General features: G+C 41.5%; 2 protein-coding genes across 2 annotated transcripts in view; one reads left to right on the forward strand and one right to left on the reverse strand.

The window, feature by feature from the left end:
• Positions 1-442: 442 nt before the first annotated feature.
• On the reverse strand, positions 443-7383 carry ap2s1 (adaptor related protein complex 2 subunit sigma 1). The gene is made up of 5 exons (XM_069669097.1): positions 7240-7383; positions 6520-6669; positions 5888-6001; positions 3951-4010; positions 443-2023 (listed from the first exon to the last, which is right to left on the reverse strand). Exons 1-5 carry the CDS (start codon positions 7240-7242, stop codon positions 1922-1924), a joined length of 429 nt encoding a protein of 142 aa, XP_069525198.1. The 5' UTR covers positions 7243-7383; the 3' UTR covers positions 443-1921.
• Positions 7384-11047: 3664 nt separating this feature from the next.
• The window catches only part of arhgap35a (Rho GTPase activating protein 35a), a 64986-nt gene continuing 51671 nt past the window's right edge, over positions 11048-24362 (forward strand). The window contains 1 exon segment of the mRNA XM_069668148.1: positions 11048-11697. The gene's annotated coding sequence lies outside the window, so the exon portion shown is untranslated.

A 24362-nucleotide genomic window follows, 5' to 3' on the forward strand; every position in this document is an offset into this window, starting at 1 on the left:
AAGAAATTATATTTGAAATTGGTGCCATAGCTGTGGAGAAAGTTGTACAAACAGCTCGTGGTTTCGCCCATCCTACATTCCTACAACACCCAGCATGCATTGCGCCCCTCCCTCTGAAAGAAACAGCCCAGCAGGAGACGCTGGAGTGAAATACAACCGTTATAGGCCCGGGTCCTCGGGTTCCAGTAGACCCGTGAAGACCTCTAGAATGAGGTTAAAAATTGGCAAACTGGTCCTTTAAGCATGTACAGTACAAAATCAGCAGAGGTAAGAGGTACTTTGTCCACAGGGGGCGCCAAAATCAACACAACCCAAAAGTTCCTCACAGGAGCTTTAAGTTTCGAAGGTAAAATGTTAAAACATGTAAAATGTTAAAACATGTTTTTTTAATAAAACTATTTATTGACAATAAATCAACCATTAGAATCAGACACAGTTCATGTTGTTGTTCATGTATCACTTCATCTGTTTATTTTTTATTTACATATAATGGGACGTATCGATGTGGGTAATTGAATCAGAGACAGTAATACACACAAACACACATCTTCCATCAACAAACTCGCACAGGTGGACAATAAGGGAAGCAGTACATATTTCACTTTTGTCAAATCATTAAAAAAAATACAAAAGTCCAACAACAGTAACATTTGAAACCACCTCTGACACCGGTTAAAATTAGAGAATGTCAAAGTCCAGCAAAGGGAAATGAATAAAAGTGGATTAATTCTGTCATCGTTTCGTTGTTTAAAAGCTAATTTATTGTTTTTTGCCAAAGGAATTAATGGTTCTTTAACATGTAATACTGCTCAGACTGTATAGCGAGCGGGAACCACTCTTTCTGGAATGGATGTGTTAATTTCACAATATTCAACATACGCAAGATACACTGTATGTACACACACCATACGAAGCACACTTCACAGTACTACTTCATGTAAAATATACTTTGTGTCCAGGTTTTTTCCGTCTGAGTGCGTTTATGTTTTAAGTGTTTATGTTTAACCAACAAGCACCATTAATTGTAATCAGCTGCACCGAATGATGCAGATCGTTTGCAATGAAAACAATTACAACATCCATCTGAGCTAACATGACCTGCACTGTTTATCATCACCGCCCGTGAGGATGTCTGACACAGCACGGGTTGCCATAACACGGCGTCAGAATGGCACTCAACCAGAGTACACTCCATTCAATTATGAACCTGCCGCGCAGGGTCAATTGCTCTAAAGGGCTTTCTAGTTGTAGTTTGCTTGTACTGTGATCCGGATATTAAATGAGCAGAAGGCGTGACGGGTCTAATACCACATCGCAGGCAAGGTCTTTCTTGACGTGGATTTATAGCGATGGCTGCAAGGCTGTTGTAAGTGCTCAATGCTGGTGGAGCATCATAGGCGGTCTCTCTTTATACATGGTGCTTGTTAGTTATAGTAGTGCTGTTAAATGAATGTCGAGGACATTAAAGGGAGGAGAGGAGGAGGGCAGCAGAGAGAGAGCAGTGTCACTCTGGTGTGTCTACACTGCGCAGAAATAAAGCAAAGACTAACTGGTTACTACATGAGTTATTCTGCAGCCGCTGGCTTCATGAAACGTTAATTGTAACTTAGGCGGTGTATGAAATGCTAACATGTTGAAATGTACAGCCTTGATCCTGGCTGACTTCATCTGAACAGTTACATAGAGACTGCTATGACAAACAGGTTAATCCAACTTCCATATTATATAGCCATATGTAAACAATATTTCTATTTCTAAAACCCCGCCTCCTGAAGTTCTGTAAGAAGTGAGGTCTGCTCTGTAGAGGAGGGGAAATGACAGGGAGGGGGGGGGGGGTCCTTTCCAGAGTGAGGGGGTTGGTTTGGGTGCCAGGGCAGCAGATTAGTGGGCAGGTAGGTCGGAAGGAGGGTTTTCCTGTTTTCTACTCGAGCGACTGGAGCATGAGGAGCTGCTTGAGGACCTTGGTCTGACTGGTCTCCCTGATCTCTCCCGCCAGGAACATCTCATCCACCACCGTGTACACCTTTAAGTGGAGACACAGAAAGTGCATTAGAGCAACTTTTTCATAATGAACACTCTTTTAAAACTTTATTTCAGCCCACTTACCTGTGAAAAATATTTGGTAGGAAAAACACTTAAAAAGAGGTTTGATTAAGTGCTGAGCCATCAGTGTCTGATTTACTAAACAACAACCTTGTAACTGAAAACACACTTAAGAGGTTTGCTGGCTTAATGCAACTGTTATTGCTTATTTCTCCCTGTAAAAGTAGATCAATGCGTGGGGAGGGTTCAAAGCAGGGATTAAATGTATACTTCCTGATACTGACAGTATTTTAAAGAATCTGATTCATTTTGCAATTCTTTCTCTGTATTTTTAGCTTTTTGGTGCTTTACTTCAACCAAAGATTACATTGATTTTTGTCTGGCGTACAATGTCAAAACTAGCTTTGTTCAAAACAATATTATAGCTATAATAATAATATAAGTTTTCAGTTTCATTCTATTTGGTGGCATCTTATGGCGATGAAAGGCAATTGCGGGTGCCTGCGTTCGAGATAACCAGACGTCTACGGCGGTCTCCCTTTGTTACGGTTGTAACTCTTGATTTTCCTCGCTGACTGTCGCTTTGGATTTTCACTTATTTTCGAAGTTGTATCTGTAGTCATCGATCTTTTCTTTGTTTGTTCAGCCATAGTAGATCACTGTTTACTCGCAACACTTGCAGAGACTGGAAAAGCAGTCGCTTAGCTCCGCCTACCCTCTCTGGCAGACCAACCACTGCTGGCTGATGGAAAACGCGTCACTAACTGGTCCCTGCTTGGGATTTTTTCCACAAAAGTCGCCGCAGACACCCAGTCTGTAATAATACTATATACTGCAAATGCAAAGGCTTTCATCAGTGAGCCATAGGCTCAATCACCATTGTGTCACCTCATTCTGCGATAGATAGTGACTTAACAGACATTTATTTAAATAAATATAAAATATAAAATTTGGTGTATCAAACTTCAATAACATTTTAAAGGGAATTATTAAAATATAATAATTTAAGAAATATGAAATGACTGATGTTCTTTAAATTAACATATTTTTGACAATCTCAAGTCCCCTCTGCAGGTCTCCAAAGTACCCCTTAGCATTATGGTACCTCAGTTTGAGAAACACTGCATTAGAGGGCAGACGTGGCCCAACATTATGATGAAAGGAAATGACAGGATTGAGGCAATTTGGGACTAGAATAGAGTACAAATGCCACAAACCAGAGTAACATTATCTTCTTCCCTAGACATGAAAGGGTTGGGTTTCCTGTAAAACTATACCAAACAACGAGAAGTCATCGTCTTGTCTGTGGTCACCATTACTCATCTCTTCCACCTGTCTGTGTCATCAAAGTGTAAAAATAACTGTTGTGTAAATACATTGTGCGGCTAACTTTAGCGCACGTGAATTAGCATGACAGACATGGAAGGATGAATCAGTGTTTCTTGCCACACACCTGAGACAAGTGGGCGACTGAGTTTGTGAAATAGTTTTGGCCTGGGAGCAGCAGTACATCATGATGGATGGGAAGGAGAGGGAGGTAGAAATAAAAGTTGAAGTTCCTAACATGTTGGTCGCTATTATTTACGACACATCAAAGGTGGGTGGGGGCAGCTTGATTTAAAGCTTGTTCGCAGATAATCGGACACCTTGAAAATAAGTATGGACCCTAGAAACAGTTTTATTTCTTTCTATAAGAAAAATGTATCCATCCCCCACTTAAATGATTTAGATTAAGTTAACTGAATGCTTGCTTCAGTTGTGCAAATGAAATCAGTTGCCATGGCATTGTAATAAAAGAAATAGTTTCTCATCTGCCCTTTGTACTTCTCTGCTCCTTCAGGCTGATTAAGATGTTTATTAAATGATATGAAACTCTTGAGGCGAAAATAATCTTGCGACGTCCTTACCTTGTAGAAGTTGAACACGAGGTCCAATTCACACACGTTGTGGAAATACTCATTCAGCACCTAAGAAGAAAAGAGAGGAACAGTTAGAAATCCAAACCTATAATTCACTTAGATAGCACCCGGCGGATAACCAAATACACCCCTTTGAGAAGACACAAAGATGTATGGTAATTGTATGTCTTGATGTGGTGCACTATCGCAGGAATAAACTGGCGCTGTAGCAGCAGCAGAATCCATTTAACATCCATGTAATAAGCTGATTTCCACTACAAGGACATCCGTCTCATATGCGCCAAATTAAAATTAATGTGCTTCTTGTCTCATCGTGTTTCCACAGGAGATCATTTAAAGCAGTGATATCGTGACATTTACAATGGCAGAATTACTGACCCCTTGTTAAGAATTTGCTACAGTGAATGTTGAAGCGAGCGCCATGCAGCACTGCTGGGAGCTGCTGTACAGTTCAGCTTCATTCAACATGAGTATGGGTTCAGTGACTAAAAATAATACCAATCTTAATAAAACATGCACTGTATTGCACGGCGATGATTATGTCTCCTTGGGAATGTGGCTACATGCAATAAGCAGCTTACAAGCATTCCTTCATAGTCAAACATTACATCGAATGACCTTCACTCCTGAGGACTCTGGTAGAAATGCTCTACTGTTTGTCTTAGCAAAAACAAACAGCAGATTGAACCTTAAACTCACAGTTACAGTTGGAGCTATTTAATCATTAAAGCTAAAATTACTTGTTATTTCGCAATTCAGCACCTCAGTGATAGAACAAGATGCACTTGAGCTGCCTAATGCCTTCAGTAATTACACCATTTTAAATGAAACACAGCAAGTAATGCTGATTAAGTCACTGATGGAATCAAATGAAACAGTAATGAGCTTACTGAGGAGTTCTGCTGTGTGATGGGAAATTTCTATCTTGGGCTTATGGTGTTCAAAAATGGCAGTTAGTAATGATACACTGCATTATGTAAAGGACATATTATGAAAGACGAAATGATCAATACAGGATGATGTGTGCTGCGTTTCAGGTCGAACAGCTTCTGTATTGAGGTCATCTGTCATCTGTTATAATTATTCTCATTCAACCTATTTAGCCTTGTGACTCTGAATTTAAAACATAAACATTTTCTTTTTAACATTAGCTTAGTTGTATTTATTTGCGAGATTATAAATAAGAAATTGACTTCTCTACTCATATACTTATAAACGAAGCATGACTGATTCCCTCCACAGAGCTCTATTTAGACCCCTTTAAGAGTGCTACTGTTTGAGGAACAAATAATTAGGTTTTCACAATTAAATACACTTGGAATATTCTTTGTTGAATACCTTGAACTTGTGATTAGACCCGTTATTAGCATTTCTCTTTATGCAGTATCTACTACTTGTAATATATGACCCAGCTTTATCCAACACTGATCAAAGTCAATAATAACACACCCTGAACATAATCTGTTGTGTAGAAATCTGTGTGATGGAATTTGTACTGAAATGCACAGTCTTGCTACATTATTGAACTATGACTCATTTGTTTTCCTAGCAACAACCTGGTGGCGATGACCCACATCAGGTTGTTGCAAGGAAAACAAATGAGTAACAAATGATTCTATTCAAAAATTTACCTTATGAATTTCATTGGGAACAAATGGTGTTGAAAAGGCCTTACATGTATCTTAATAAAAGGCAACTCAAACATGAAATTGAATATTGAATAATAAACTACTAAAATTCCACTAATAGTCCTCTGAGTGTAATCTATACTTCACACATGAGAGCGGGTTTGATATGAAGGAGTTGAAAAGCAGTAGAGGAGGGGAAATCATTAACAGACATTCCTAAAAACAATCAGACCATGAGAAGTAAATCATCACAGTTCACTTACTGTCTATATATCATGTGCTGTGTGTGTCCGTTACCTCTACAAAGTTGTGGATTCCCTCGAGGTATGCCAAGTTGTTATCAGTCACGTCCACGCAAATACAGAAGTACAGACCCGCATAACGCCGGTAAATGATCTTGAAGTTCCTGAACTGTGAGAACAAACAAGGATAAAGCTTCTCAACGACTTTGTCTCCCATATTATGGCAATAACATCTGCTTTACTTGGATTAAGGCATCATAGCTTTAAAGGTGAAATACACCCATTACATTCCTAATATCTCTGGAACAAAATGCTATACATAAAACAGATCAGCAGAGCAGGATTTTATTTCTTTTTGCAGTGCATTTCTCTAAAATGCCACCCACTACTTTTTAGGCTTTTTTCAATTTGCATTAGAAATAATTTTAATTAATTATGGTTTGTTTTACTAGCTAGTGGAAAATGCTTATAATGTGGGACATATGAGTCATCCAATTATTTTACTGTTAGAGAAGCCACAACAGTTGATGTGAATATGTTTTTTTGTCATTATGCTGCAGATAGGATTCAGGAAAAAAGTTATGGTTCAACAAAACAAAGTAGAATAATTGGATACGTTAGAGAACCACCCAGAGAAAAAGAACCACACAAAATGTATGCATAAATACGATCAAACTAATCCCATACCTCCACAAAGTTGGTGTGCTTGGCATCTCTGACAGTTACCACAGCATGCACTTCCTCAATCAACTTCTGTTTCTCATCATCATCAAATTGCATGTACCACTTGGCCAGCCGCGTCTTCCCTGCTCGGTTCTGGATGAGGATGAAGCGGATCTATGCGAAGAAATTAGAAGAGACAAACATCAGATTGCTATATCATACTCATACGGTACTACAGTAACACTACTTGTCCTTGCTGTCAAAGTGAAATAAGACACAGATAAATCATAGACTGGACACGACAATAGTCAACGTTACTTTTTGGGTTTTAGATGTATATGATATCGGCCAATATGTATATTTCAATGGTTAGTATTTTTTATATATCGTTGTTTAACGTTAGCTAGCTGTAGCCAGATACTGTTAGCGTTAGCTTAAGTCGACTTTTAAACTGGGGGTTAGCTGGACCACACCCATTTGTTTGACAACACTAACGTGCAAGACCTTTTAAAAGTGACAATTATTGCCGTGCGATGAGTATTAGTAAAGCGTTTTTCGATCTTTGTGGTTAAACATCGTGACTTCATATCTGTGGCCTAGTCTGCTATGATAAGTTAGCTATGTAAGCCAGCTAACGTCATCCACAGACTGAATGAAGCTAACTCTTAAATGCTAGAGAGCTAGCGGTAAAACGCTACTGTTATGCGAGGAAAATGGAACATTATTAATCCGTAACATATTTACCATTGTCGTCTCCTAAATATGGACCTTAGAGGCTCCAGAATATCACGTTCCTGAACAATTATGCTACAATTTTACATAGATACATCAGTAATTTCTTCGACCGCTTGTCCGCTATCTTCTCCGAGCTAACAGGAAGTGCAAATCTACGCGAAGCTGCGTGGCATTGTGGGGACTGTAGTTTTCTTTGCAAAGTTTAGAACCTATGGAAGGTAGTATGGCACTACAAGAACCAGTATCCCACAACGTTTTCTCGAAATATGGATCACATGAGAAGCGAAAAGGCAGTTACTGGGATTTTTGTGAAGCAAAAACATTTTTATGTAGTCAAGGAATCCGAATTAATAGAAACTACGAAGTTAAATTTGGAAGATAAGATTAGAATTAATTTAAAAAATAATCCAGAACTTTACAACACTCGGTCAGACTTGTAAGTATTTAATGAAACTTGATGTGTTATAAGTATTAAATTGAATATACTCCAATATTGTAAGCATCAAGATTTCTTTTATGAAACAAAATACCTTAATACATTTACGGAAAAAAAATCATATATATTCCAAAATGATACTATTTTTCGTATTTTTTGTTTGTGTGTGTCTGTGAAAGTGTGTGTGTGTGTGTGTGTGAGAGAGAGAGAGAGAGAGAGAGAGATTAGTCCTATGTGTACCACATTTGTAACACATCTCAGAATGACTTGCAAACAGACAGACAGAATGAAAAAGTAGCCATATATATTTCCACCCTCTTGAGGTTCTGTCACTTGTGGTTGTATTCTGCAGAGTCAGGGCTCAGAGTTTGTTTACTGGTTTGATTGGGCGGCCAATTCACCGCAGAACATTGCCCAGACAGCTTGGACAGCATGCCTCTGTTTCTCGGCTTTCTGGGTGTTTAGGGAGTCAGAGGGGGATGGGGGAACCGTGATTGTCAGGGATTGCACAACAGCGAAAGAAGGAATGTGCTTGCCTTTGGGACCCAAAAATATTTCAGCTGCAAATACAGAAATGGTTGAGGTGGGACAGGGAAAAGAAATAAAGATTAAAGGGAAAACCATCCAGTGAGTAAACATTAAATGTATGAGTTTTTCTTTTGCAGCTGTGTTTTGATACTGGTGTGTCAAGGGTAATAAAAGCACAACAATTGTAGTAATCTTTATATTACTTATATGAATACCAGAAATAACCTCATGCATCATCATTTTAAAGCCCAATGAATCAGAGTTGTATGACATGACCCGTCACATGTTTTTAAAAAAGGCTGAGAGAAAGAGATCCAAACCACAGGCAGATTAATCATCAGAAACGTTGACCCTTTCTAATCTTGCTCTGTGTGATTGGGGTCATGCAAATATTGCTGAGAACACAGAGACTAATGTGATTGGACAGAAGCTTGTGGACTTATTCAAACGGAGGGCAGTGCACCTTGAACCCTGACAGACTGTTTGTTTAATGGTGGGTCACATTTCAAACTGTCACGGCACGCATAGCGCTCCTTATACACTATAATTCTACTTGATGTAGCTTACAGAGCTTTTAACTTTTTATATGTCTATATAGTTTTCAGGGTGCTGTGTTTTAGTCTCAATATCCCCTGAAATGTAAAATTGACTTTATATATATATATATATATATGTACAAAAAAAAATAAAAGAAGAGTTTAGGTTACCAGATTGGTTCCAGGAAGGAAGTTCACAGAAGGACTGACAGGGTGAGAGAGAATTCCACAAAGACGCTCCCAATGCAAGACACTAAACATCTGTTTATGCTGTTGACACAGGCACTTGTCTTATACAACATTGCAGACATTTCTACAAGAAGTTTGAAGTATTTGTATTGTCTATCTGTAGGGGCTTATTTTTTTAATCTCTAAGTGCCTGAAATCTCCAAAGTACAGACAACTTCACAGCAACGCTTTAACCAAATGGATGATTCAGGACTAACTTTTGAGATGATTGATTTTTTTCACAGGAGAGATATTATATATTTTCCCTCCGTGCAGCTCAATAAAGTATTAGATAGTTGCCCTTGTGTGAACATAACATCTACTATCCTTTATGTAGACACAGAATATAAACTCTTAAGGGAGGAAAAATGTTTTTTTATGGGGAAACGGGGATTAGTTGTGAAAGGAAGTGGTGTGTGAGGCATGGGGCCAAGAGGGAAAATGGACCAAAATAAAGTCAATTAATTACAATCATGATGACAAGACCACATTTTTTCCTCTCTGTAACAGTTTCGCAATGAAGTCAGCTGTGTGGTATAAAAAGAAAGTAAAGTGAGATCTCCAGTTGTTGATCATTAAACAAACAACTGAACAACTTAGTGTATTTGATATATATGGAAGTGGCCATATTATTGTAGGTCTAAGACAAAAAAAATCCTACAACTGTGTACTTATCTAATCATCAGTGGTGAAAAAAGTATCTCTGTAATGTAGAAGTATTCATGTACTTAAAGTAGAAGTACAGGCGCATTCATAGTATTGACAATTGAAGTTAGTGTCTTATAATTGTTAGTATGGAGCATTTAGAAGCATTTCACCGCTGTAACACGCCGAGGTGGAGCTGAGAAATAATCTATTACATGATTGACAAAGTTGATAATATGTACAGCATGTGTGAAAAATACAACTGAAGTGCTTCTCCCATCTTTACCTCCTCCTGACTCACCCTGCTTATTTGTTGCTGTATGATTCACTTTACATAAGCAAATTGTTTAGTGCTGACAAACGATTGTGATACGTGATGATGCTTGGCAACAATTTTCTTGCATTGACACAGGCCATAAAAAAGAATAGTATTTACATTACTAAAGCATTAACTGTATTGCATGAACAACATATGTAGATCAGAATAGGAGCTGCGGCATAAGATAAATACAAAACAATAAACAAAGATTAAAAAACAATCATTCCTTCTGACATTTACTGTAGCATAGAGTAGTAGTATAGATTTTCTGTAGTATAGAGTAACAGATTGGAAATACTCAAGAACAACTAGTTAAAGTACATTTTACTCGAGTATACGGAGGCCCGAAGCGGACATGCATCCATCCAATTTATTTACTGCGTTTTCCCATGATAAGTTATTCCCAGTTATTTTCTCGAGATTTTGACTTATCTCATTTCATTATTTCTAGATAACAATGCTGCACCATGGTAACGTCCGACGATCGTAACTTGTATCCCCAGATTAACAAACGCACAAAACAAACATAGAAACAGGCTTAACGACATTAGTGTGGCCAATGGCAGCATGGCATTTTGTGGTCTGTAATATCACAGTTTTGTTTTCTAGATCGCAAAATGATTCCGTTATCATGAAAAAACAAGCTTTGTTATCTCGAGATAATGAGAAAAACATGTCAAGATCTCAAGCAAACGACTAGAAATTACTTCTTATCACGGTAAAGAGGAGTAAATAAAATTTATGATGCATGTCTGCTTAGGGCTTCCGTAGATCGAGTCATCATAAGAGAAATGTATTTAATTTTTATTAAGTATTTTGATTTGTACACTTATTTATAATCCACAACTTTGTCTTAATAAATGTATAAATCAAGCCATTTAAAGTAAAGCAGTGCAGCAAGTCGTGTTTACTGAAAATATATTTTTTAATGAGTATTCCATCTTTAAATTTAATATTTAATTTATGATTTTTCAATTTAACAGTCACCGTTTAAATGTTGAATAGTGATGAACGGCAATACTAAGCAGTAGTTTACAGTGATAGTGTTCTTGTGTTGTAATTATGTCCATGAACCGCTGGGCGAGTCTCTCTCTCTCTCTCTCTCACTCTCTCTCTGAATAGGAGGGGAGATGCTGGATTCGGGAGAAGGTCCGCCATTATTGAGAAGCTGAAAAAAAAATAGACTTAAACACACCGTCACACATTTAGCTTGTACGGAGGTTAACATTAGAAAGGAAAACAGAGCGGGTTGGGTCGAGCCATTGGACAGTTGAAACGACGCTTTAGGGAATAAAGACAGAGACAGTTTATCGCGTTTACTACGGACTCTTTTATTTTTGACACAACAAAGGAAATAATAATTGGTCAAAACAACGTGGTGGCTGAAGCAAGAAGGAAAAACACACCGAAACAGCGCTTTCCTTTCCGACGCCTCCCCCTTTCCTCCTCTCGTCCAGCCGTGGTGAAAGGACTGGAGTTTGAACAGCATTTTTTCTTTTTCCTGACGAGAATTTAGTTGTTTTTTCCCCCCATCTGTCCTCCTCAGACCGAGAAAGAGAGAAATGCATGTCGTTTCTGAAAACTTCAGAGCGATAGAAATGAGCATGTAATGTTGGGAGCAGAGGACAGAGAGGCTGTTTACTGAGACAAAAGCGGAAAATAATCGATGTGAGTGCTGGTGGGAAGTGTTTTTGTCTGTTTTTTAAAAGTCTTTCACCGGCTGTGAGTCGCAGAGAGAGAAAGAAAGGAGTGGACGAAAGGAGAGGAATGCTATGGTATGTAGCCTTTACTCTTATTTTACACAAAACAATACACGTGAATGGACAATGTTATTAGTTGAAAAGATACACGAAGGCGTTTGCTTCTTACGTACATTGCTACTTTGTTTAATTTGAAGAGCTGCGAATAACAAGAAACTGGGAGTCAACCCCAGTCCCCCTCAGTGCTGCTGTGCTTTAAAACCCTTTATAATGATAATAATGATATTATTTCTAATCATTATGCATGGTGTTTGTAAAATAAAACCGGTTCCTATGCAGGTTACCGTTTCATGTGCGTGTTTAAACGGGAAGTTTGTAGAGGAGAAAGGAGGTCATAAAATGGATCTTGTCCAAACATTAAAATTGTTTGTACAACAACACCTGGAATGCATTGGTCTTGTCAGGCCTTGAGAAACTCCTTAAATATAATGAGCCATAAGGACTTTCAATGGGTAAAGGGCAAATATTATGTTTGGCTCGGACTATAAGGACTGTGAAGCAACTGTTTGATGCTGTGTCTGCATGTTTTGCTCGTTTTTTAATGTGCTGATCAACTCCTGGTCAAAATGAAAAATGGAGTGATTTCTAAATGAGGTTTGGTGTAGTTTTATGTTGGCTGCTGCCTGGGCTTTTATTTTGGTAGCATTTTAGTAACCCTAATCAGATTTAGGTCATAATATAAGCTCTTTCACATTAGAAACTTAAGTCAGGAGTAATTATTTCCCCTCTCATTAAATGCCCCACTAACATCAAAGCTGCATGTACAGGGCTTCCTGGTGACACAGTCAGCTAATGTGCGTACGCCCTGCCGGGAGGTGACAGGATGCACAGTGAATGTCTCGCCATTTTTCCACCAATTAAATATCTCAGGTGGGGATATTTAACTTGCCTCTCTGGATGCTGCATGTCTGCCCCTCCATGTTGAAAGATAAGATACAGATTGTGATCATTAGCATGATAATGATCACAATCACCACGACCATAAATCTATTTTTGTGCCAGCACTAGTCACCGGTGTGTCACTGTAATCTCCCTGCCACTGCAAAGTGGTCATCACCCTGCCAGCCACTCCCTTTTTGTCAACGACTTCAGTTCTTTTGCTTTAAAAGTGATTTTTCTTCCTACCTTTGGATTATTGATTTGATATTGATGTTGAAAGACTTCACAGAGTGAGATAAGTGGGTGAATGTCTGCGTACGGTCGTGATATGGCCTTAACACAGAGGTGCGCAGCGTGGGCTGTGGCCTGCACTGCTGCTGTGTCACTGCAAGAGGGGACATTTTCAGTAATTTGATACAAGTTTTACATTGTTATTTTGAGGATTTTACATCATTTTAAGCACATATGTTGACCTATAACCCCACGTTGTGGGTGCTCTTTGGCTTTTGTTGTTCGATACCAGTATCGGTATTGGTTCCCGATACAGTCTAAAATGTGGTATCAGGTATCGGCAAGTACACCAGTCAATGCACCAATCCAATACCATAATTTATTAGTCCCTCAAAAAACACATAGCTAGTCATAGCTTGCTAAATGTCAGCAGTAAGCGTTTTTTCCACCAGCAGTACCCAATCTTTTTAAAGGCACCGGTGTCAGAGGGGTCCTCTAAATATTGGCCTAAGTATCGTAATCAGTGTCAGGAAGGAAAATATAATATCGTCACATCCCTGCTTTTCTCTCCCTTTGATCTTAATCAACCTTTTTCTGAAGACCTTTCTACGGAGGAAGTAAACACACACACACTTTCCTTGGTAAGACGGTCTCTTTGCTCTCAGGTAAACGCATTAGCAGCTGTCAGCACTTCTGTTCTCTGCTTGATTGGGCCCTTTGCTGTGCAGTCACACCTCTCCAGGAAGCCTCCCTCTTCCCCTAATAACCGTGCCATTTGCCCAGGCAGCAGGCTGGCTACCAGCATACCCACTCACCCCTGTCTGTCTGTCTGCCTGTGTGCCTGTGGGCTGCGGATCTTGTTGTGAGTCCCTGGGCTAGAACATGTTCCTGGGATTAGAGGAGGGCAGGCTTTGTTCGTCAGGATGTAGGCCAGAGATGTGGATACGTCCTTTGATGAGGGCACTGGAACAGAGATTCTGTCCCATATTATGTGGACGGATAAACACAGGGTTTGGCATGCTTCATAACGGAAACAGTGGAGGGATATCGGCTGCTTATATCACCACTAATTCTAATAGCCAGCACTTGACTTCCTAGTAATCAAATGAGAAAGGTAATTGGAGAGTACTTGAGCTCTTTAGTGTGAAAAATGCCCCAAATCTGTAAGCCTGGCTGTGAGCAGGTTATTTTATTAAGGAGCAACTTAATACCACAATTTAAAATCTCGCCCCACGCTATGTTATTACATGTCAAACCAGGCTTTTATTTCCACAATCTACTGTGCCGCTGACTCAGACGTCGCCCTCTCACCTTCTCGCTTGCCGATTTCACAGCCAGCATACCTGTCAGCGCCGGGTGACTCCATACGCCAAGAATTGAAAATGTGCCGATCGCTAAATCTCTCCTCTCTCTTGTATTACAGGAGAGGTTCGCTTGTGAGTCAGTGTAGCCTGTGTTTGATGGAGAAAGGAGCTAATTATAGCGGGCAGCTTTGGAGTTTGGTGGACCAGATTACAGTCACTCTCCTCTCAATGGCGGCCTTGTTCTAGTGGCCGATTATTAGGCAGGGAGAAGTGCATTCTGGGATGATTGTATCTGAATTTCCATTAGAAAGTGTGCCTGCCTCAGTTGAACTGAGGTTCCCTTCTCTCCCCACTGTTCCAGCTCTCTCGCTCATTACAGATTTGCAGATGGGGACGGCTTGATATAAAGGCCTCTGTAGTGTGGCCCCGTCCTGTTTTAGAGCCAGTTTAACTCCGTGTCCTCAATGGATGAATTATGTGCGAGAGAACTGACCCCGAGTCCGCGATGGTGGATTTGCCTAGTTTTTATGAAGGGTACATTAAAATAGAAAACATAACTGGTATTCTTGTGCATAAGCTCTTTATAGCAAATGGTTCACCCTACAATTTTCATGGAAATCAATCAGAAATAAAGATTGCTTTTGCTCAATATCCAAATGCGACGCTATTATGGTATTGCTTTTCCAATATCAGTGCATTCTTAATGGAAAGTAAGAGCTTTAGGTATGATTAATGCTTTGAATGGTGGTCATAGGGCTCGGTAGAGATGGTTTTAACTAGCCTTCATGTTTCTTTGCAAAAAAAAAACATAAAAGAGTGTTTAAAGCACGGTGACCATGGAGATGAAGGACCAGGATGTAAGCCACAGAGGAATGGTGACCTCTGGACGTGAGCGGCCCTGTTTTGCTTTTCCAGCTCCAATTACACAACAAGAGGGACGCGGGTAATGGGGCTGTGCTAATTTGAAAGGGCTGTAGAGAGGGAACATGAGGGGAGAACCGGTGAGAGAGTGACACAACAAAGTTGGTAGTCAGTTAGAGGAGAAAGAGAGGGAGAAAAAAAAAGGTGCAGGAATTGGAGAGAGTAAAGTAAAGCGCGAGCAAACGGCTGCCAGTTTGTGCTTCAGGCTGTGTTCCTGGTATGTGCCCTTTCAGCTTTGTGCTCAGGGATCAACCAATCAATGACAGCCATAAGTAACCCTGCTGCTTGGCTATTGGCCACAGCTGAATTCCATGACTCAGCATGTCTGCAGATAAGATGTTATGATTGAGTCACTGCCAACGAAATGAGGCCACTGCCCGGAGTTCAATAGGTTGGACTTTTGCTGCTCACAAAAACCACCTACATACAAAGCCCGCTCGGTTCTTTGCCCTGAAGTTATCGTACGTTTTTAGGATTTTTTTTGTAGGTAGAGAAGTTTGGCCTACATAGTTACACTCATTCAATTATCATGTTAAGAGTATAATAGCCTGTAATTGTTTTCCAGTGAGTCAGTGTTTAAGCAGACTGGGATTTAGAAAAGCTGTAGACTCTGGAAACCTCTCACCCAAAGAAACAAATAGAGACTGCCCTGAAATCCGCCTACACACGTATTAAAGGATAACTTTGAACATGTTTGCAGACTGAGGACACATTTCCCACTCTAACCTCTTCATTTTTGTCCAAACCTGTCGCTCTGACCCACCTTTATCTCGTTCGAATGACTCCAGGCCTTCATGGCCTAAATTAGGCCGGAGTCAGGCAGAGAGAGGTCCCCGTGTGTCATTGTTTGACTTTCTCTCTGGAGATTCTCCCTCACGCCGCCCCTCGGTTTCCTGTAGGAAGTCCACCTACGATGCCTGGTTGTGTTCGAGGGGAAGATGGGAGGCCAGGAGAAGTGGAAAGGGTGGAGGAGTAGAGGAGAGCTGAGGGTCAAAGATGAGGAAGGTTGGCAACAATGGAGCCTCGACTTATAACCAAATAATAGGCAAACGATCAGAATAAACCAGCCGGGTCTGTTGGAAAGACTCCCGTTATGCAGATGACTGTTTGCTTTATCCAATTACTCCATATTTTCTAAATGTCGCCCTTCTAAAAGTTGGCAAGGATAAATGTTTAGTATCTGTAGGAGTGGTACTACATTCTGATACCACTTGTTGGATCACTAGAAAGCTTAGCACTCCAGCAATAATGCATTTCATTCCTCTTCAAAAGCAAGTGAGTTGGCTCCTACGTGTCCTATTTTAAGTACGATAGAGGTTTTCGCTCTGATTACCTACTGTTGAACAGTGTTAGACTTCCTTAGGCATCATCAGTCCGATTAGTTTCATTCAAAAAGGGACAAAAAGCTCCTGTACCTGCAAAAATTTGTGTGACTGTGAGACTCTGAGTTATGGCTGTTATCTGCGAAAGAAAACAGGCTGTAGGTTTAAGCTGCTCCTGTCATGTAATATCACAACAGCATCCTCACCTCAGCTCCTCCACTCCTACCGTTCTGTAAACACTGAAATTGAAAGCAAAAGGTGTGTGACTAAATGCAGCAATATTCTTTTCCACCTCATTTTTTCCACATTAGGCTTAATACGATTATGTATGTCATGAAATATGGCGCAGGGACTATTCTAGTATTTGAACGTTCACAAGAAGAAAACAGGATTTGGAGTTGTGGTGATATTTGGATGTAGTCGTCACAGTCGTTCAAAGTAAAACGGCTTTGGGTCTGATGGTTAATGCATATTGATGCTGCAGTAACCAGATGTTTAGTTTGTGTTCTCTGTTTATCATGCCGTCTCTTACATGCTGTTGCTGTCCAGTGTTCTGACAACTTTATTAGAAGTGTCGTTGTGCACCTGCAGCCTTCAGACGGAGAAGAGAGAGGTGGAGAGTGGGAGGCAGGGAGGTGTTCTGTGTCTACAGTGTTTTCTAATTAAAGCTGGCAGGTTTAATCACAGACTGATAAGCATCAGAGAAGAAAAGAGGGGGACGGAAGTATAGAGGAAAGAGGAGAGGGAGGGGGGAAAGGGCCAACAGACCAAAACAACCGGTGCTCTTTGAAAGTACCTCACTTGACCCAAGTTTTCTGACTCTTCTCAAACTCCTCCTAAGCTCCATCGATCGCTCTTTTCTCCTCTCTGCTTCTTTTCTTCTTTGTCGCCGAATATTTCTGTTCCCATGGCTCCTTTAGTTCCCTCAATTTTTTCTGCCCTTACAGCACAGTGCAAAGTTATTGTCAGCTGTGGTTAAGGACACAGGAAGGGCACCACCTTGTCAGTAGATGTTTGTCTCAGATGCCACTTCAGGGGGATCTGGCCACCACTGTGGCGGCCTTTGGCATCTCCCCAGTGAACATTTGCTGACACTGTCTCTCTCTCCCACTCATACAAGGACACACAGAGCTCATGTATTTCTGACAGGGACTTTTTTTTTTCACAATGTTTGATTAAGTATTCTTAACTTGGAGCGTGCCCCGGGCATTTTAACATTTACAAATCATTATGTGGCTGTTTTTGTTTAGCATTCAGGGCCAGTGCAACTTAACTTTGAAAGTTTGGAAGTTGGCATTGAAAATAACAAACTGTTGATTTTGGGCAGGATGTGCGGTAGTTGCACTGCTTTACTCTAGTGGTGGGAAAAGAATAATCTCACTAGAGTATTAGGATTCTTTTATGATGTTTTTTTTATGGCATTAGCTCAATTCGAAGGAACGGCTTAGTTTCGATGGAGGGTTTCTGTTTTAAAGGAGCGATTCTCCCCTGGAAAAAGCAACCGTCAGTAAAAAGCTGGTGTTCTCTGTAATCAATAGAAGCAATAATATTTGAAATTGGCGCCATAGCTGTGGAGAAAGTTGTACAAACAGCTCGTGGTTTCGCCCATTCTACATTCCTACAACACCCAGCATGCATTGCGCCCCTCCCTCTGAAAGGAATGGCCCAGCGAGAAACGCTGGAGTGAAATACTACCGTTTTCGCTGCAGGCAATGTCTCAGAGCGGTACAGAATCCGAAATATGATGAGAATATACCGGTGAATCGTCTAAAAAATCCTCTGGTCTGCAGGCTACATTTCAACCTGACTATTTTGAACGAGACATGACATCGGAGGCGGGCGTCCTAGATCGAGGAAGTGTAGTTTAGCAAGCTCCCTGGCCAGACTACGTAAAACGTGTCATCTGGCGGAGGTTTTCCAGGGCCCATTGGAGAAGCAGAAAGCGTCCTCCAAAGGCACAGAGAGAAATTTAAATTTTTTCTACCATAATGACATTAGCTCCCCATAATAGCATGATAGGACGGAGGGTGAAAATCGGCGCACTGGCCCTTTAACTGACACACCTTTTCCACTGTTTACTGTTTAAGCAGACAGGAAACTCATGGACCAATCGCAAACTCTGTAAATCATCTCACGTTAGTGTTGGGAACTGCAGGGTAACTCACAGTACGATACAACAAGCGTTACGTGGCCCATGATAACGATAATATCACGATACAGCGATTCTGCGATAATTGATAAATTGCAAGAAAATAATATAATGATGATCTCCGCATCTGTAGCAATACTTGTAGAATCGCAGTACATCTGCAGCCATGTATTGCGGTCCTATGGCAGCGGGAGATAAGTGTCAGCTTTACTCTAAACGCCCATATATACACACAATGTGACCACCTGACCCGTCCTCGCCCTCTTACACACATGGTTCTGGCCGTTGGGCAGCTGTGTGACAGCGGACATCATATCCTGTTTAAGGTGAGAAGATGAGGTGGCTCTTCATGGCCGTTTGTTATCACAGGCAGCGAGCCCCCGACACCTCCACATCCCTTATCTGGCCCTGTCCCAGCTCCTTGCCCTGGCTCGGGCTCACGCAGGCCCAGGGCTGATGAGTAAGCACTGCTCAGGCTGCAGATGGCCGGGCCTGCCGTTATCGATCGCAGAGCCACCGCCTGTCATCCAGCCACCACTTAGCTAATGATGTCCACGGTATTGTCTCGCGGCTGGGAAAACGGCCATAAACCAGAGAGTGGCGACTCACAGATCGTAGGGGAAGACGGATTTTACCGATAGAGGAGGCGCACCCAAAGCTTGAGCCAAGTCATACCGTGTTATGCTGTCTGAGGATGGTGAGCTCTGTCATCCCTGCTACTCTCTCTGTCTCTATCCTCTCCCTGTCCTCTCTGCTGTTGGCTGTCGTCACTGTGGAGCTCCTCTGTCCATCTGCGTGAAAAAAAAGTCAGACCACGATTCCCGACAGGCTGCCAGTCTCCGTGTCGGCCTGCTTTTGACCTTGTTACACTGATTGTTGCTGTTGTTGGGCAAACAGCACATTTGATTGTGCTGAATAAATAAGTGATGAATCACCTTGACTGCATGAATCTCGAGACAATTACAGAAGGCAGCTATGAATGCTGTAACGGTGCTTTTGTAAGGATTGTAAATGGATTTAACTCTGAGCTGGGGTTTCAGGGGGGTGACATGGGTCATTTCTCTTCTCAGTGCCATAATTTCCCAGGATGCAGTTGGGGCCCCAAGGTCCATAGCTCTTATGTCAGAGTTCATTTCCTGTTGCAGTGTTCCAGCAGCTCCTGAGGATCCACCATTTTGTTACATTCCTGTTGAGGACTGGAGAAAAGTGTCCCAATTCACCACCTTTTAGTCACATATGTAGCTTTTAGCTCAGTTATGTTCAGTATGATCAGCTGACGTAACCAGTGTTTTCCAAGATAAAGAAAATCTTTCTCACAATCGTTTCTGCTTATGGCTCTATTTCCAATAATACTTTTAAATCATCATTGTCGGTGTTGAATCACAAACCGCAAACCCGTGTTGCCGTGCTGATTCCGCGTACGTCCCGAGCTGCGAGGATAAAAGTGAAGGAAACATGGGTGAAGAATGTAAACATTTCTAGGAGTTGTTTTTGGTTTTTTCAGGGTTGTTCGGAGAGAGGACGGCTCGTGTTAGTCACAGTCATCGGAGAGGAGAGAATGCAGACCTTTCTGCCCAATGAGGGAAAAGGTCGTAGGGAATGCAGTCTGTCAGGTCAAGACGAGCCGGGCCTGTTGTAGCTGTAATCCATGTGACTGCCACACAGACAGAGAGAGAGAGAGAGGGGGGAGGGGGGGGGACTTCAACAGGACTAAATTTTGGTTAAACATGAAAATCAAGCCAGACCACTTTTACATTCAGCTTATGTGTTTACATGTAGTCATCATACATGACTTACTGGATGTTAGTTATTGTTTCAGTTAGAGTGTCAATGTAGTCTTAGGTTCCCAGAGAACTTTTATCCACTGTTTTGTCTCTAGTATAGGTCAGGCTGTTAAAACACTACATTTCCCATAATGCACCTAAGTAGTGTCTGAGCCAATTTGGGTAATTTTCTCAGCCATTAGTAGACATTATGTAATTTTTTACAGGTTTGGTAGTGCTCTCAATAATAAAAAATGTTGGATTGCACCTTTTAAAAAATGAATTACTACAGTTAATTAACTTTTTTTAAACAGGATTTTTCATGAACAATTATTGCATGATTAAATTAAAACGTGAAATATACTCATACTAGGCTGTAATCTTCCTTTTAATTTGAAAATAATCATTATGAGTGTTAGCTTAGGGTTTTGAAACTTCCCCTCATGCTAACCTGAAGCTAGTGCCGCTCTCTGTGACTGTTTGTACACGCGGGCTGTTTTGTTTTCAGTCATGCAGTAACTCCTAAGAGGCAAAGCAGTTAATCACTAATGACTCTGAATGACTAATGGCATAATCATCCCGCAGCGATTGTGGTAAATGCTGATTTTCTTTTGTTCTTAATTGTTGATCATATCGGGTCAGTGACAAAGACATTAACTCACAGATATCCCTGAACAATCAAGACAGAGATTAAACAAGATCAGAGACATCATGGCTGTGTGATCGGACTTGTCCTGTGACCTAGATCACCATGAATCATAGACTATGAAATGTTTGACATCAAACTTCAGTTACATTATAATAAAGGGATTTTTCAGATGTGTTTCCAGCAGTAATATATAAGTCCACAGCCTCATCAGAGTGATGTTTGATTTCTACATATTTACCTTTTTCCTTTGGAGCAAGTTGTCGCTGATTTGCACTTACAGCAGCCAACATTCAAACCTTCAAACTCACAAACATAGTGACAAACCACATCTGCTAGCTAACATGTAGGTCCTGTGTGTCATCGGGGAGGGACATAAACATTTAGGGCCTGTGTCCACCAACAGCTTTTTTTGCGCCGGCAACGCCCCCAACCTCAACTTCAGAGCGCTTCTCACCGGCACTTACTGTTGCTAGGTTACAAAAGTCGCCTGGCAGCACTTCCGCTTCCCTTGCTAGAGACCTAACTGTTTTTAATTGCTCTGTGTGCTTCAAGGTAAATTTACAAAGACAACATAAAAACAATGGAAAGGAATCTGTGTCCTGGCATTAGCAGCAGCTCTAAACCTGGAAATTGTACCCCTGAAAAAATGAGGAAACAAAAAAGTACGCTTCTCCTCTGCCATTGTTGTTGAGAAAATTGATATCGGAATACCCGCCCCTTCTTGATTGTGATTGGTTGGTGAGGGAAAAGTGACAGTGACGAGCGCGGTGGCGTTCCAAAAGTTAAACTACTTTTAGCGCGCTGTGAGCTTTAGAGGCTGAGCGCTGAAAATGCTGAACTGCATTGGTTTTAGTTAGCAAAAAACGCAGTTAGTGGACACAGGCCCTTAATTGTCATTAAGGCCATTGCGTGGACGGATCTTGGAGTATAGGTGCTGATCAAAAAAATGTAAATATCTAGTTTGATTTCATGAGAGTTTGTTAAATCAACTTAATCACACAGAATCATTACTACAAAGAGTAGCAGCATCTTACAGCTTCTACGCATCTCAGGTTGTGTGCCGTGCCATGTGGATCATGTGCATGATTGACTGACATTCCTTACATTGCTTCTTAGTCCTTATGTTTCAACACACTACGACTACATGGTGAAAGAATGGAGAGAACATCCCCCTGTGACAGAAAGCAGCAGCGTTCATTTAATGTAACTTAGTGAAGTAAACAATAAGAGTAATAGCATCTTATGTAATAATGATTATAAACAAAGCTATGTCTGGGAAATATGATTTCAAATTAGGTTCGCCTCCAATCTTGGAAATGATCATTACAAAAATCACTGCGATAGTTGTAACTGGCAATTACTTCTCTTTATTAGTTTCCACCAGAATTAACTCAAATTATAGTGATGCCGATGCTGTTATTATTCCTACCACCTGCTGTGTGTATATTGTGGAAATATGCACGAGTGTGTCTGAGAGTTCAGGAGTGAGGCACAGGCGTGATTCAAAAGAGAAGTAAGAGAAAGAAGTGTATCAGTGCCATCAGTTTAGGTGTTGCCATAAACATGTCAGATCGTTTGAGTCATGCTGGTTTGATTGCAGGGTACTAACTTGTTTGTGTGCTGTTCGTTAGAACCGACCAAACAAGTGCAGCAGACGAGTTTAACCTGCCCTTGAAGCGCAGCCTGAGGTATTCTGCATGAGCACACTGACTGTCAGAGCTTAAGCAAACTGTGTTTCAACATACTCCTATATAACCGAGACTCCCGTCCACGATAGAGCCGCTTTTGCTTCACAACTATGTAAATATATCCCCTCTCCGCGTCTCTGTTCTCTCGGTGTTTTGCCATAATGGATCAGATTCTTGGAAATTGTGAAACTCTAAAAATTTCCACGTACAGCTTTTTTGACCGCAGAGCCGAGCGAACATCTCCGGCCTTGCCTTTTTCCCTCTCTTCCCTTCCCCGCTCCCTTTCAGAGGTCAGAGTTGACAGGCGACATGGGTGGGTGGTGTCAGCCCTCTCCTAAGGGGGATCCGGTAGTGGGGGTGGGTGGGGGGATCCTCAGGGGTCTTGTGAGGTTGGGCAGCAGCTCCAAAAGGGGAAGACGGGAAGCGATGATGGCAGAGAGGAGGGAAGGAACGGCTCGCTGTTGTTGTACTTTGTTTGTTTTCTCACGTCAGTGCTAAAGAGGGAGACACAGGATGTGGATGGTTTGGACTTTTTGAGCCTTTTCATGAGTGTGTTTGTGTGTCTATAAGCTGCTGAGACCATCTGGTACACCACAAGGTCGACAGATTAAAACTGAAATTCTGATTCAGCAGTATTTTGTCGTTTTTTAATCCAGAATTTATTTGGATTTCCCATATAGCCATCAAGAACAAGATGGTGTTTTAGCGCCCGCTGGCTCGTCGACTTGTTCACGGGTCTATAAAGTTCACCATCGTGTGCGAAACACTTGTGCAAAAGGTTGTGAGATCTCTGCGAGCATGTTGGGCGGTGCTCCAGGGGCTCCCTTATAATGTACGGCAGCAAACAGCTCCCACTGCTTGCACAGCTGGGGCACACTTGACAGGCCTCTGCAGTGAACATAGAGAGGGAGGTGGAAAAAGAGAGAGAGAGAGGGATGGGATGGAGGCAGACAGAGAGAGAGAGAGGGGGGGAAGAGAGGGGGAGAGTGGCTGGACCGATACAACAGAGGAATGCTGTGAGGGCCTTCAGGGCAGGATACAAACTGCAAAAAAGTACAAGCGAGTGCAGAAACACGAGCAGAAAACTGATTATAAATGACAAATCCCCGGCTCTCGCAACCAAACAGCGTTAGCTGCTGTGTCCTCAGGGTGGGGAAATGCAACATTTATGACTCCAACACAATCTCCTGTATGTATTTTGCACACATGTGTCGACTATGTTTGTGTTTGTGGCCTTCCCCTCTAAATTCAGCAGGCAGAGTCAGGAAATTTTGGCCCTCCCCTCCTGCGTCCTCCCTTCATCCCGTGCCCTGTCCTCGCTGCCGGCTGCTGATTGGCTGGGAGGGAAAGCGAGGGATGAGGTTTTGTCGTCTAATCTGGCAGCAGATCGCCACTGATGGGCCTCTGTAGAATGGCTTTAGTAAATTACTGTTCCAGGGAAGGGCAAATCCCTTCTATCAGATAGCAGCTCTCTCTTCATCTCTCCCTCCACTCTCTTTCTCTTCACTGCATCAGTCAGGCTTTGACTTTATCTCTTTATCGCTACCTTCCTCTCCTCTCCTCTTCTCTGTGTCTTTATTGTCCTTTCTTTATATCTTTTTTTCATTTTTAATACCTCATGTTGTGCATCTATTTGTGACCTGCGTTTCGCCGCCCAGGGGCCTCGCACCTGGAGTGAATGAGATGTGTCGGCGCTCCGTGGAGTTTGCTCTAAGGCTACTCACCGACGTCAACACATTGCAGTGTGTGTGTGTGTGCGTGAACACTCTCCTCT

Source organism: Semicossyphus pulcher, unplaced genomic scaffold (assembly GCF_022749685.1).
Source record: "Semicossyphus pulcher isolate SPU_LCO1_2020_fin unplaced genomic scaffold, fSemPul1.0.p SCAF_19, whole genome shotgun sequence".
Lineage (NCBI taxonomy): Eukaryota > Metazoa > Chordata > Actinopteri > Labriformes > Labridae > Semicossyphus > Semicossyphus pulcher.